This window comes from Ochotona princeps, chromosome 6 (assembly GCF_030435755.1).
Source record: "Ochotona princeps isolate mOchPri1 chromosome 6, mOchPri1.hap1, whole genome shotgun sequence".
Lineage (NCBI taxonomy): Eukaryota > Metazoa > Chordata > Mammalia > Lagomorpha > Ochotonidae > Ochotona > Ochotona princeps.
Window position 1 is genome coordinate 46,603,738 of NC_080837.1, and position 15,007 is coordinate 46,618,744.

Consider the following 15,007-nt stretch of genomic DNA (forward strand, 5'->3'; position numbering starts at 1 on the left):
CACAGCGCCAGAACACTGCCCCACACCCTTATTTTTAATTGATTCAAAAGTCAAAGTCACAGAGAGAGACAGAGTGGAAGATTTTGTTTTTCAATTGAATTTTACTTTTGCTTTATAGTGGTTAATTTTGATCTGCATAATCACATGTAGCTAGAAGCCACAGATTTAGTGATCTTACCCTTCTCCAGGTTGGCATCATTAGGCCTCAAGGATTGCAGCTAGTGTTTCATTAGGATCCAAAGATGTACTTCTGGGTCCCACAGTCAACTACTTTCCCTCCTGAGGCCAGGCTATACTTGGTGGCACCTAATCCTGTGCCTTCCCTACAAGGCCACATTCAGTATTCCCATGCTCTTTCACATCCTCCTACCCAAGACCCCACTATGGACTGCCAAATCCAGGATTATGGGAGGGAAGCTAATGCCTTCCTGTCTCCTGTTCCCAGTAAAAGAGGGTTGTGTTTGAAGGCTGGAAGGGAGTAAGTAGACTCTCTGGAGGCCAGAGCTTTGCATGTCCCTCCCATCCAACCATGGAGCCCAGCCCTGCTCTGGGACGGTCAACACTGCAGGCAGCCCTGCCTTGACTCAGCATCCCTGAGCTGTGCCAAGAGCTGATTTCTTTGGTTTGGGATTCAGTGGAGCATCTGTTTTGCCAAGGCCACCCCAGCTGCCTCAGCCAGCAGGCCACATCCATGGGGTCTGAGAAATCTTATGTGCGCAGCGCAGCAAGGAGCTAGGCAGAGAGAACCACAGGGGCAGGAAATTCTAATCCCAGCTCTGCTGGAAACTCTCTGGGTGGCCCCAATGTGTTAATCCTCCTGGCAAACCTTGCTTCCTCCTCTGAAAGCTGACGTCGGGGAAAGAATAAACAATGAGACTCACGGTAAAAACACGCCTCAGCACTGAGGGACGGCTTCCAGCAGAGTCTGCTTCCTGGGGCGAGAAATAGATTCAGACTGTGCTGCTCAGGAGCAGCTACCCTGGCAGTGCCCTGGCAGTACCAGTAGCTCCAGCTACCAACACTGGCAGGGAACTTTGCCGTTTACTAAATATTTTAGTATTTAAATTACTCATTGATTTATTATTTGAGAGGCAGGCAGAGAGTTCCCCATCTACTGGTTAATTCCTCCCAAAGACGCAGAATGGATCTCTGAAGCCAGGAGCCAGTAATTCAATCTAGGTCCCAATTCCTGCAGCCATTCTCCCTGCCTCCTGGGGTCTACATCAGCAGGGAGCTGAATTTAGGAATTACAGCAGAGGATTGAACCCTGGTACTCCAGTGTGGGATGTCAGCATCCTAGCAGGCATCTAAACTACTGACACTGAACACCTGACCCTAAACGTGATCTTATATGGAGAAACGTTGGTTTCTTAGAATTGCCTGTTGAGGAAACTGTACGAGGTAGCTTTTCCATTTTGACAGGTAAAATGCCTGAGACTGAAGAAGCTGGCTCGTTCCTAGGCTTTCAAACCAGGAGAGTGTAGGGCCAAGGCTTAGAGGCAGATGTTTTAATTTGCAGCCCAAAGCATTTACCAATGAGGGGGCTATCTCCCAATGGCGCAATGGGTTTTGCAACTTAATGTGTCCATAGCATAAAGTCCCAATCCCTACCAAAGTTGGAGTGAAGTCAGACAAATATCTGTTGGTTTCTGGTTTGCTTTGCTGAGCAGTTTTCCTCTCTTCCCGCTGTCCTGCTAAAGCTGTTTGCTGAGCAGGCTTGCTGAGGTTTGAACTTCCTCTTATCCATACGGAGAGAAACAAGCAGCATTAGTTAGCTCTGTCTTTCTGGTTGCCGTCAATTGTATGGACAGAACCCGTGGCATGTGCCTGTCTCTGGGCTCCCAGCCCATCATGTTGGCCACCTAGGTTCTAAAATATTACAATATCTCTCATGTGACACCGAGAATATGACTTGCTGACCCCACGGAGTCCCTACTCTTGTCCATCCCTTGTATTTGGATGGTGGGCCGGGTTAAGGCACAGAGGCAAAGAGAAGCACAGATTAACCCCAATCCTTTTGGCCCACAGATATCAAGAACCCCCAGCCTGCCATATTCCAGCTGAGCTCTAAGTCCAACAACCTCTCCGCCTGCCTGTTCACTGACTTTAAGTCTAACACCACTCCGCCAGATAATCCAGGAGATGATACATTCATCTCAGGGACAACCGTGCTGGACATGAGGTCCATGGATCACAAGAGCAATGGCATCCTGGCCTGGAGTACCAAAGGCAACCTTTCCTGTTCAGGTGTCTTCAAAAACTCCAGCATTGTTGCTTCCTCTGGTGAGTACAGCTTCAAGGCATGGCAAGTTGGCAACTGGAAAAGGCTGGTTCTCCCTAGAGTTCAGATTTGCTCAAACGGGCTGTCCCAGTCTCACCAGCCATCAGCAAAGCCCCCTTCCACCCTATCCCCACCTTTTGCAGGGGAACAGTGTAGCCCATGGTGACACTCCACAGAAAGTCCTAGATGCAAAGCAAATGAGAAGGTGACAGAAGGAGGCATTCGTTTAAGTTGCCCCCTGCCTACCTTCACTGGATGCTGTTTGCCCCTAACTTCCCATTGACTGGCATCTATGAGATGGGTCCCTATGGCCTGGGTGGGTTATGGAACACATGCTTTGCACAACCACTGCCTGCTGAGTAAATGGTACAGTGCCTGGAACCTGGGGTGCTGGTCCTCCCAGAGACAGCTGCCCTCTCCAGCAGACACCCTAAGCTGCATGCAGGTCTCCCCACAAGGGAACATGGAAAGGCTGTGGATGTTCACCTGCCAACAGCTGGGAGGTCTGGATCAGCAGCTTGCTCCAGATGCTGAGAATATAAACTTCCTTGTTTCTCTCCTTGTAGATGTAACCTGTGATGCCAAGTTGGTGGAGCAAAGCTTTGAGACAGGTGAGCAGGTACAGCCCAGCTTGGCACTGGGTTTGGAAGGTGATGGACATTGGCAGGGAGAATCAGTAGATCTTCAAAGGAAAGTGTGAGAAGCAAGAACAGCAGTTCAAGACCTGCTCAGAGCTGCTGCTGCTGGGTGGGGAGGGTCTTTCTTTTCCTTTCCAAGCACTTTGAGGGTGGGTCTCCAGTGACTTCATAGCCCATCTGTGAGGAGAGCCTCAGGGACCTGCGGGGTGGCCTAGCTAGCAATGGTCTCTGAACTCCCCAGGTCCCCTGCACGCATCCCTGCATAGCCAGGACCTCTGTCTTCCATCCTGAGTGGCAGCAGATGGTCATGTCTGCTGTAGGCCATGATCCCCTCCATTCCTCGCCACCTACCCTGAGCCTGGAGCAGTTTCCGTGGGAGCCATCCCTATTGAGTCAGCCCAGTCCCTAGATTCTACCCAAGGGGCCCAGGCCCTGGGAACTGTTTCACTTCTGAACACCTACCCCGCCCTCATGCCCATAGAGGCTCAGCCATTAAAACAAAGGCCCAGTGCAGGCAGCCTCTCGGTGGATCCTAGAACAATACACAAAGGTTGCTTGCAAGGGACCTGCACATGGGCTTAAGCCCACCCCCAAGGGCCCAGCTCTGCTTTGGGGAAAATCATGTGGTGTCAGGTGGAGCCAGGCAAACCTCCAGTGTACTCCTCTGCCTCCTCCTGTAACCACCATGGCCCCTTGATTTTACAGACATGAACCTGAACTTTCAAAACCTGTCGGTGATTGGGCTGCGCGTCCTCCTCCTGAAGGTGGTTGGATTTAACCTGCTCATGACCCTGCGCCTGTGGTCCAGCTGAGGTGAGTGAGGGGTTAGGCGGATAAGCTGGGAGTGGGAGGTTGGTGCCCAAGTTCTGAGAGCTGCCTTCTACTCAGGGTCTTGCCCCCTGGATCTGCCATTTCTCCCTGGGACACAATCCACTCATGAGTCACAATAGCCTGCCACGTGTGTAGCATGAAACATGCTCATGGCAGCCTCCTGGGCCAAGTTCTTTCTCCCACAAGGTGTGAAGAGCACTTGTCATTACCTCCTCCTAGAAATGGAGAAGCCGAGGTCAGGGGACCTCAAGGTTCCCCATAGCCAAAGAGTGGGAGAACAGAGAAACACGAGACCCAGACCCCTTCATTCCACATGCCCTTGGGTGCCCCTGTGTACTCCAGAGTGCCTTCCCCATCCCTGCCTCACATCCTCTGCCAGCTCAACAAGGGAGAAGACATTATTGTACTCACAGATTATTGTACTAATCCTGTCCCCATCGCCTACCCCTCTTGCTAACTCATGCACCCCATTCCCCACCATCACCCAGAGCCTCAGGGCCCCATTGCCACAAAGCTACCACTTTCGCATCCCTGGAGAACTTCCGAGTCCTCCTCCACCAATCTGACTTCTGTTTTTCCTCCTCCCAGATTGGCAAGATTGCAAGAGTCTTGCTCCCTCCTCATCACCCCTCATCTCTCCCTTCAATCTGGAGGTCAGGGGGTGTTCACCCAAACCCACCCATGGAGAAGAAGGCTCCTACCACCACCCTGGCCCAAACTGCCAGTGCCACTGGCTGGATCCAACCAGATCTGCAATGAAGACTGTGGACAAGCTGCTCGGCACTGCTGCTACCCTGAGCCCCTTTGCCCTCCTTCTGCTGCTTGCCACTGCCTGAGGCTCACAGCAAGTGGCAGTCTCTCCTGACAGACTCTGTCCCCACCTCCCAGAGCCTGGCCCTTCTGTCCCCAGCCCTCCCTCCCCATAATGGGGACATACTCACAATACCCCATGGACTCTTTTCAGCTATAGCTCCTGAAGAATGTTTGTATGTTTTAAAATAGTGTTCATTTAAAAAAAAAAAAAGGGGGAATATTCTGCTTTTATCTGGGGGGGTGGTAGAGGGGTAGGCTTACTCTGTAGACCTGGCCTTGCTGTATATCTGAGCCATATTGTGACTCCACTGCCTATTTCATCATTAAAGGTGACTGCGAAGATCAGAGGTTGTGCTACTGTTTAACTGGGCGGGTTTGAGGGTCTCTGGTTACCATCCTCGGGCTGGGCAGAGGGCAACCGAGGCTCTTGTCCATCATGCTACCCACGGAAACCAACTTATCACAAGCTAGTCAAGTCAACTTCTTCCTAGAAGAACTGACTGGGGGCCAGGAAAACCCTCATAAAACTCGGGCCTTTGCTTTTCTGTATCCATGTCACACCACGGAACCACCCATGGTGGGAAACTGATCCATGTGGATGATGGTGACCAGCAGCTGAAATCTGTCAGACAAGAACCACCCAGCAAGTCCCCAAAAAAGGCCACCCACTGTCTCCTGCCCTGGGTTTCTGTCTAAACCCTGCATGGCCCCACATCTATATAGCAGGGACAACCCACCACTCTGCTGTTCAGGTCCCAGCCCCTTGCCCAGTCCATTAAGGTGCCCACAGCATGCCAGGAGGAGGTTGTGGCCCCAGCAAGACTTTACTCTCCCACCAACCTGGACGCAACAACAAGGGTGGGAGCAGCACCATGGTACAGCAGGTAAATCCACTCCCTGCAGTGCCAGCATCCCATATGGGCACTGGTTTGAGTCCCAGCTGCTCCACTAGTGCTCCAGCTCCCTGCTAATGAGCCTGGGAAAGCAGTGAAGGACAGCCATGTGCTTGGGCCCCTGGCACTCATATGGGAGAACTAGAAGAAGCTCCTGGCCTTAGATCAGCTCAGCTCCTACCATTGGAGTAAACCAGGGAATCTCTCTCTCTCTCTCTCTCTTCTTTCTCTGTCTCTGCTTCTCTCTCCCTCTCCCAATCTGTAACTTTGCCCTTCAGATAAATAAGTAAAGCTTTTTTAAGAAGAAATAAAAGACTAAGGAAATCGAAGGAGAGCAAATGTCACAAGCTCTCACCTGGGGACAAGAGGAGATTCGAGCACATGACTCACTGTCCTGTGACTCCTGCGGCCACCAGGGCCGTGGATACTCACAGGAACACTCAGAGACCAACCAGCCAGCCTCCTAACAGCCACCACTGCCAAGATCCAAAGCCAGGGGCTCCTAATTCCCTGCGCTGGGAAGAGTCCCATCTCCAAATACCTGCACAGTGTGCCTGTGTGTTCTTACCACACCAGCCTGAAATGTGCAAATCCTTCCCACTACAGTCCAGGCCTGCCCTGCGGATAGTGTCAGCACACTGAACAGATGACCCAAAGCATGGCTTTCCCCGTCAGGAGGGATAGGGTCACCACCTATGAAATATTAGCTACAGAGGATACCCCCAGCTCTGTGTATCTCTGACTCTGTGATCCATGTCAAACTAAGAGCCAGGGTCCTACTCCCCGGTCAGCCCTACCAAGGGTCATCACAGAATATCCAGTTCTTTCTAAACTACCTCATCTCCAGTCTGAACACAAGCCTTTTAAAGGTCATTAAAGGGAAAGTCTCAGAGGTGATCCCACTAAAGGTCACTTTCCTGCACGGGCAGACAGATGCCACCTTCCCAAAGGTGCCTCTGCCACCTGCAAAGGGACGCCAGTGAGTCCTGGCTCCAAACTGCCTCCCCATCCCTCTGACACAATATCAGCAATTTCACCACCAGCAGTATCTTCCATTAAGGCATTCTCTCCCCTGTAGTAAATGAAAATGCCCTTGGGAGGGTTAATAGAGCAAGCCGATATCAAGCATTAAAAACTCAGGGCAAATTGGTTTATCTCATTTTCCCCCCTACAGCGGCAACTCACTTTGCTCTGAATAAAGCTGATACAGGTGAGGGAAGCTGGGGGTGAGTTGGGAGGGGAGCAGTCGGGGTGAGTTGGGAGGGGAGCGGTCAGGGTGACGGCCAGGGTGGCAGCTGATCTGTGAGCTGACCACAGAGATTTCCAGGTTGAATGTGATGGTGGGGGAGAGGGCTTAGGGCAGGGGGTAGGAGCCTGGAGGGCAGTGAAAAGTTAAAGACAGCTCCTGCCACTATGCTCAGAGAGCCTGTGAAGCCACACCAGCCAGGGCCCTGGATAGCAGATCCCAGCAGACACCAAACCCCCAAAACCACCCAAGGACCTATACCAAGTGGTGCAACAGGGACTGGGGATCCACCCTCGCCTTCGCACAGGCTGAGGCATCCTTCTTTAGACCTGGTCCAAGTTGAGGCACAGGATGACAAGGCCTGGTCACACAGGGGCAATGGAGGGAGCAGGGTCAGCTCTACCCCTGAGAAATCACCTCCAGCAACCAGCCACTGTTCAGTCCCCAGAGGAAACCTACAGCTTTGATGGAGCAGGGTGGGTCCTGTCCATCACTCTCTGCAGAAAGCAGAGAACAGCTAGGTGCTGCCTAGCCTTCCCTTCTGCAGGAAGCTGAGAGAAAACCTGAAGCCACTAAGGGCTGAGGTCAGAAGGGGAGGACCAGGAGCAAGTGGGTGGCTTGTGAGCAGGTGTCAGGGGCAAAGGCAGAGCCCTCCCCTCTCTGACTGCTGTGGGGCCATGTCTGGCTCCAGGTCCTACTTATGATGTCAAGGGGCTCGAGAGAGGCCCAGGAGAGGAGTTCCTGTGCCCACCAGGAAGGTTAGGGCAGCAGGCCCCATGTAGAGAAGCCAGCGGTAAGCAAGGATCTGGACGCCTGCTTGTCCTAGAGGGAAGAGACAGCAGAGGAAACTCGGTCAGGTTCATGGAGAGTCCCACCCTGAGCAGCCAGCCTGGACCCTGCTCTAAGCAGGAAGACTGATGAGTCAGCAAGAACGTGTTGCCAAGGCCAAGTGTAGAACAGAATTCTCTGAACAAGTGCCCTGTCCCATAGGCGTAAGTGCCAGCTGGCCTTGGAGGCAGAAGAACGAACTAAAAAACCTCCCACGACCACAGCCCCAAGATTCTCTGAAACATCACTCCAAGACCTGCTTTCCATGTCACAGGGAAGACAGATGGGGCAGCTGAACACACATGAGCTGTAGGAGCCTGGAGTCACATGGAAAGCTCTGAGACCCCCTATAATCAGGTGACACCTCTGCAGGAAGCCCACTTGACCTTGGGATCTTTATGCCTTATTCACTGGTGTGTCCCCCAGCAGCTAATGCAGTGTCTTCAGATGGACAAATGGATGGCATGGTGCCGTCAGCATTGGGGAGTGAGCTGAGGTTAGGGGTGGAAAGTAGAAAAGAAAGGAAAGTTCAGGGTGGGGGGTCATAGAGGAGGTGGGCAGGGAAGCCTACTATGTCACAACTCCACCAGGATCTCGGAATAACTTACTTGTCAAGAACCAATAGCAAAAGCAAAACCTACATGGTGACTCCCTAGCCAGGACAGTGCCCAAGCAGGTCCTCATCTGTCCAACAAAGCCAGAGGCACATTTACTCTGGGCAAGCACACACACAGGGAAGTCAGGACGCTGAGCTCCAGCCTTGCATGGCCATACGAATGCCCAGAGTCAATGGATACCTCAGCTGCTCCACATGGTCCATCCTAAGTGTTCCTCAAGCAAAGTGTGGGGAGAAGGGCTTGTGAGCAGGGTGGGAGCAAACCAGGTAGATACTCAGAACTGTCATCTCATTAATGCCTTCAGATTGTCAGCGCCCTGTCTCTGCACCTCCCCCCACACCTGACAGGGAGGAGAGGCGGAGGAGGGGGTCCCAGCCTACTTTCCCACAGACACACACTCACGCATGAGTTTTGCCTTTACGCGTCACACACAGAGCTGTCTTTTGAAATTAATCAAAAGGTCAGACACTGAGTCAGTCACCAGAAGTAGCACAGGAAGTGGAAAAAGTCTCCCACTTCCCTGCAGGTGTTTGGGGGCTGGGGCGGCCCCCCTCCCATTTCCATGATGTCAGGGCTGCCAGGAGGGGCAGCCTTTGAAGCTCTCCCACAGAAGCCACATCCTCTGGAAAGAAGAGGTAAAAATACTGCCACAGAGATAACATCGCCTCTGGCCACGTGCCCAGGGGAGGCAGGCCCTGCCGTTACACCGCCACCCAACCACAGGTGCAACAATGAGGCCACTGAGCCAGCTGGGGACCCAGCAGCAGGCCGGGGAAGTGATGTCTGCACCCTTCCCCCACCAGAAGTCTCCCTCACCCAATCTTCTGCCACCCCCACTCCCATCCCCACCCCCCAGCGCAAATGAAGCTCCTGATCAGATCTGGCTCTCAGCCGATTGAACTCTTAGCACAGGCCCAACCCTCAAGGCCTTGTCCAGCCTGGCCTTTCCCAGAGGGAGGGAAGAATGTCAGGGGCTTATGCAATCAGAGCTGGTTCTCCAAGGTAGTCCCCCATTCCCGTTTACTCCCCAACTCCCCCACTCCAGACTCCAACTGAAGACTGGGCGACACTCCTGCCGGACATCTGTCTCTCAGGGACCAGGAGCCCAGGACGCTGCAGGAGAAAGGCCACACAACCAGAGACCTGAGGCAGGCAGTGTTGGACAGCCTGCTAGGCGGTCATGTCCCTGGTCGTCCACCTGGAGGCAGCAGTGCTCCACCAAAAAACATCTCTCACTGTCTATTCAGTCTGGGGAGGAAAAACCACTTAGAAAAAAAACTCTTTTTGGAGAGGTCAGAGAGGAAGGAAAAGGGCAGGGAGGGGCAGGAAGGTGGCTTTCTTTTCGCAAGTCCCCACCTTGTGCCAGTCAGTGTCCTGGCCTTCAGACCTGAGTGATCTTGACCCATCCCCAGGGGAGGTTTGGGCATGGGATCCTGTTTGGCAGACAGCAGGGGGCACTCACTGCCTGCTAGAGGTCACCAGGCGTACCCCTACATGAAGCCCTAGAGAGAACCCAGGCATACCCCTACATGAAGCCCTAGAGAGAACCCAGAGAGCCAGGGGCCCAAGAGAACCTGCCCAGGTGAGTCAGCAGGGAGCTTTGGTTCAGAACGTGGGAGCCTAGGCTGATCCAGAGCCCACAGCTTCCCTGGCCTCAGGCCCCAGTAGGACCCCTCTCTTAGGGGGTAGTTCAAGAACTGAGGCCCCATGTCACAGAGGACACATGCCATGTGCCAGCACGGCCAGGCTCCAGCAAGGAAGTTCAAGAACAGGCAGAGGGGCTGGCCAGTGAGAGAATCAGAGCTCGCCTGCATCTTAACCAGCGTGTGGCCCCGTCTTTCAGAACACATTACACCACACACCTATTAGGGTGGGAGTTTTAAGTTTTTGATGTTTCACTGATAAACACAGAGAGACAGAGATCTCTTGCATGCAGTTCATTCCTCCCCCTGTAACCCCCACACACCCAGCCCCCCCCCAACACAAACAGCCAAGGTTGGACCAGGCTGAGGTTGGGAGCCTGGAACTCATTCCAAGTCTTGCAAGTACTTGAGCCATCACATGATGTCCCCCAGGGCAATATTAACAGGAATGCTGGATTCAGGAGCAAAGCCAGGACACAAACCCAGGAGCTCTGATACAGGGGAGATGACCCAAGCAGCAGCCTAACTTCAGCTTTAAGTGCCTGCTGCAGATCAATGCCTTTTATAGCTCGCTGAAGAACTGTTCCCATTATAAACACACACATACAGACATTCTGACAGTCCAGTGAGCACATGGACATAGATGCACAGACATGTGCCCACACTGGAGCATATAGCTGTGACATTGGCCACAGCTGTGGCAATTTTACTACCAGGGCAAGTCCTCAAGCAGAGTCAGCCACGTAACTACAAGTTCTACCACCCCCCACTAGTCTTCTCTCGGAGCTTTTAGCTTTACTGAGTCTCCAATTTTCATTATGCATAAGGAGACAGAAAGACCTGTCCACCTCTTTGTCAGTGTTGAAGGGTTTGGAAGAAAATGCTTAGGACATCGGAATTCCAAGGCAAACACGAAGCAGCAATGGCTCAGCCCACACAGATGGACAGATGCACCATGACCCCAACTGACCCCAGCTGTCAGATGAACTGGGCTCCCTCCCCCTGCCCACCGTGCTGAGTGGGGCCCTGCTTCACTCAGGCTCCCTGGACCCCACGGTATTTCCCACTGTGCAGGAGTCCCCATCTCCCCCTCACAATGGTCCTGGGAGCTTCTTGTGACACCATCTTATGTGCTTCCTGCTTCGGACTTCCGGCAAAGCTTGTTGGGTTGGGGGAGAGGGAGAAGAATTACAGGACGAGTGGGCACTGATGGGCACAGCACTCCTGGTCCCAGGGCTCCACGGGCCTCCCCAAAGCTTCTCATTGCATCACTCCTGAACAATCTCATACTTAGCCCTGCCTCTCACCCACAGGGGCTTCCTTGCCGTTGCAACAAGACCCTACTCCCACCCCTACCCCGGGGTCAGAGACTCTGGATGGACACAAAATCTGAAACGTGGAGCCAGATCCCTTCCAGCCAGTAAGTTCTCTGAGCAGCCATCTCTTCTCCAGCCGAAGGATCACACTGCCTTTGATCCAAGGGGCTCTGGGTGACTGCCTGCCTTGGCCATGGGGGGCTTGTGCCGAGTCAGAAGAGGCCCTTGGGCATTCTCAAGGCCTCCCTAAAATCCCACGGAGGAGCATGGGAGAGCACCACTCCACTCTTCCCCTGAACCACCCACACAAAATTTAGCAATGAAGGAAAAAAAGAGGGAGGTAATACTAGAGGAAGATCATATAAATACAAAAAGACAAGGCTGGCAGGACTTAAGAGAATTTTAAGTAGATGAAAGAATGTGGTGTAGATAGTGGTGAACGACTGGTCTTCGTTTCATGCTTCCCGCCTTGATGGGAGGAAACTAGGTTAGCCTTAAAAGAAGATTCTTTCCAGCAGAAACTGCAAAACCCTATTTTTATCAGTGTCTGGAGGAAGAGGGAGGAGGTCGGCCCTTCCTACTGCTGACCCAAGTGATTCCAGGGCTTCACCAAAGGACACAGGTGCAGAGACTGCTTATCCGAAGGCGTGATTCCAATTTCCCGTGTCTGCACAACACCAAGGCAGATGTTATCTCCTTTGAGCTTCACAATAAATCCAAGCAGTAGGCAGAGAATTCGCTCCTCTTCTTACAAATTAGAAAGCAGGTGAAGTGGCCTGTGTAGGATCACAGTGATCCTACAGGCCCTGATCTGCTCTAGACTCAGACCCTCTCACACTCAGACTCACACTCACTGCCTTCGTGCAGCCACCAGAGGAAGGGGCAGGACCTGGCCTCGGTCCCCAAGGACGGTGACTCGGGTTCTGTCTCAATGTTCCTTTCCTCTTGTTGACTGTGTGGAATCTTCCTTGGGATTCGGATAAATGGGCAACACAGAGAGCCCTGACCTCTCCCATGGTAGATATTTGCTGTTGCTGGTCCTCTGCTGAGGTCACTGTTTCCCCCATGCAGAGACTCTACTGCTCAGCCATATGGCAGTCGCGGTTAAAGAACTGTCCAGACACACTCTTCCTGCCTGTCCCAGCTCACTCACCTCCACCTAAGTCTCCCTTGCCCTGAGACTGCTCTTCCTCACTTTAAGCAGCCCCCTCCCACTCCATTTTCTATCGCAACAGTTCACTTCCTTTACCTTCACAATCAAATCACTCTACTTGCATGCTAATCTGGCTCTCTTCCCCACTAGCATTTAGGACTCTGGGAGGGAGGTGCCTTGTCCACCTGAACACTCCTACCCTTCTGTCTCTAGCTTGTAGTAGGCACTCAAATACTTGTCAGTGAAATGAAGGAATGAGCTCTCCTACCAGGTACCTCTCAAGAAAACTCTTGCAGCAATAGCTCAATTGCCTCATCCTCCCCTTGCAAAGTATCAGGATCCCATATGGGCAGTGGGACATGTCCTGGCTGCTCCACTTTCCTTCCAGCTCCCCTTTTACAGCCTGGGAAAGCAGTAGTGGATGGCCTGAGGCCTTGGGACCCTTGTACCCACATGGGGAACCCAGAGAAAGCTCCTGGCTCCTGACTTCAGAATAGCTTAGTTCTGGCTGTTACGGCCATTTGGGGAGTGAACCAGCGATGGAAGATGCTTCTCTGTCCCTCTCTCTCTGTAAATCTGCCTTTCCAATAAAAATAAATAAATCCCTAAAATATATATATATGGAGACAACCACTGAAGCTGAGTTAGGTATCAAGGAGTTTATTAGTCTCTGGACATGTGAGTGTGTGTAATGTGTCAAGGTTTCAGTAAAAGCTTAAAAACAAAGTTAAAAGTCTGACATATAATAGCAGATTTTAATGGGGCTCCTAAAGAGGTCTTTCTGTTTCTCCGAGGACAGGGCAAGGTCTGCCTACCACTAACTACTACACCCCTCCAGTTGTACAGCAGATGGAACAGTCTTCCATATTTCTGATGGGCGCTGTGGGTCTACTGCTAGCTACATGCCCCAGCTACATTCACGGAGGTACTTTCCCTTACATTTTATTGGGGCAACAGCATTAATCCCAGGCTTATAATTTACCTCATTCAAAGCCGTACCCAAACACTTTGGGTCAGACAACGGTAAGATTCATACTCCTGGACTGGCTGAACTGAGTCCTTATTTTCTCATCTGAAAGGTTAACACCCATCTGTCTCCTAAAACTGCAGGGAAGTGCAAACATCCGGAGGGCACCAGCACCATGCCACTGGGAGGCAGATGCTTGTGGTTAGCTAATGTCAGACCTGGACACAAGGTCTATCATACCTTCTCAGTCCCATGCATTCTCTAGCAGAGCGCCAGTGCCTGATTAATCACTCACTATGTTTTAGAGATGAAAGGTCAACAGACTCTAAGCAGCAGAACAAGCCCTTGAATCAACACTTGCAGGTCAAGCAGAGGACTTTCTGCAACCCCAGGCGGCCTGAAGGGTGCTGTGAAGGCTTTTTTTTTTTTTTTTAATCCTACTGACAGACACCTCTTCCCATGAGTCAGACCCACCTAATAAATTCAAGGTAAGCAAATCAAACACGTTTTCTAGTGATCCTGCCTAAGCTCCTTCCCATTGTTTTCCCCCTCATCTAAGATCCTTCTTCTCAGAAGCAGTTTCTCCCACTAGAGAAACCCATCCTGCACATTGGTCCCCAAATTTTAGTCTAGATTACCCAAACCCAGAGTTGTAGTGTACTAAGGTGTGGGGTCAGCAGGGTCACATGGAGCTTCTGTCCAAGCTCCCCAGTCACTAGTAACCAACCAGTGCCCAAATACTGAATTTCAAAAACCAGACAGCAGGCCCCCATGACTTCCCCAGGTATTTTCCAACCATCATAACAAAAGGGTTTTGAAGCCCAACATGAAAGGATGTGATCATAGAAGCCAAAGGTATATAAGCTGCTAAGAGGAGAAAACATGAGAGATGGTTTCCATGTGATAGGGAACAGGAAATGTGTGGGCAGGAGGTGTGCAGGGTGAGGCTTCCCACTACTGCACAAAGCACAGCAAGGAGGTGGAGACCACATACAGTGTTGATGGTGGATGGCTTCTGGCCCCCACAAAAGCACAGAAAACAAAAATAAACCACTCTAGCAGTGTTGCGCTGGAGACAGCAGAACGTGCTAGAATTTACCTCGCTCTCAGTACAGTAGAACACAAATCAACTCATCAACATGCCTCAACTAACAAAATATCCAAGAATCAGGAACTCCACTCAGGAGAGAAGCATACACATTCCTTTGAACTTGAAAAAACATCTGTACAGCGAATTCCTTTGCGCATGGAGCATTAAGAACCAGGGAGCAAATCAACAGAAGCTATAAACAAATTAGTCACCTACAGCTACATCTAAATCCTAGACTCCAAAAGCAGTCTGTAGGTTTCTGTCCTGTCGCAAACAGTGAAGACTGCCAAAGGGGATTGTTTCCTGTGGATGCTGACAACCTGTAACACAATCACAACCTGTAAGACAATAGCTAGTCTGATAAAGGGAACGCTAATATTCTATGTATCAAGTGAAATTATAATCTATTTTAAAAATTAGAATCTGAAAACTGTCTTCCGGGATAAATATTATCACTATCCCCAGTTTACAATCCATTTGTCCATAAATTCAGATACTTTCTAAAAAGTGTTTGCAATGTTTGTTTGAAAGGCAGAGATACAAGGAGAGACTTCCCATCTGTTATGTCCACTGGAGTTCGCTCCCCAAATGCCCACAACAGCCAGCGTGAGTTAGGCCAGGACCAAATCAGAAGTCTCAAACTCAATCCAGGTCTCCAAGAGGGATGGCAGGCTCCAAACACCTGAGCCAC

At 51.5% G+C, this 15,007-nt stretch overlaps 1 gene segment (V, D, J or C); it reads left to right on the plus strand.

The window, feature by feature from the left end:
- Nucleotides 1–4,908, plus strand: part of LOC101536246 (T-cell receptor alpha chain constant-like) — a 32,390-nt gene extending 27,482 nt beyond the window's left edge. The window contains 4 exon segments of the C gene segment in view: nucleotides 2,029–2,283; nucleotides 2,848–2,892; nucleotides 3,625–3,732; nucleotides 4,339–4,908. Of these exon segments, the coding sequence occupies nucleotides 2,029–2,283; nucleotides 2,848–2,892; nucleotides 3,625–3,731 (407 nt within the window).
- The last annotated feature ends 10,099 nt before the right edge of the window (nucleotides 4,909–15,007 follow it).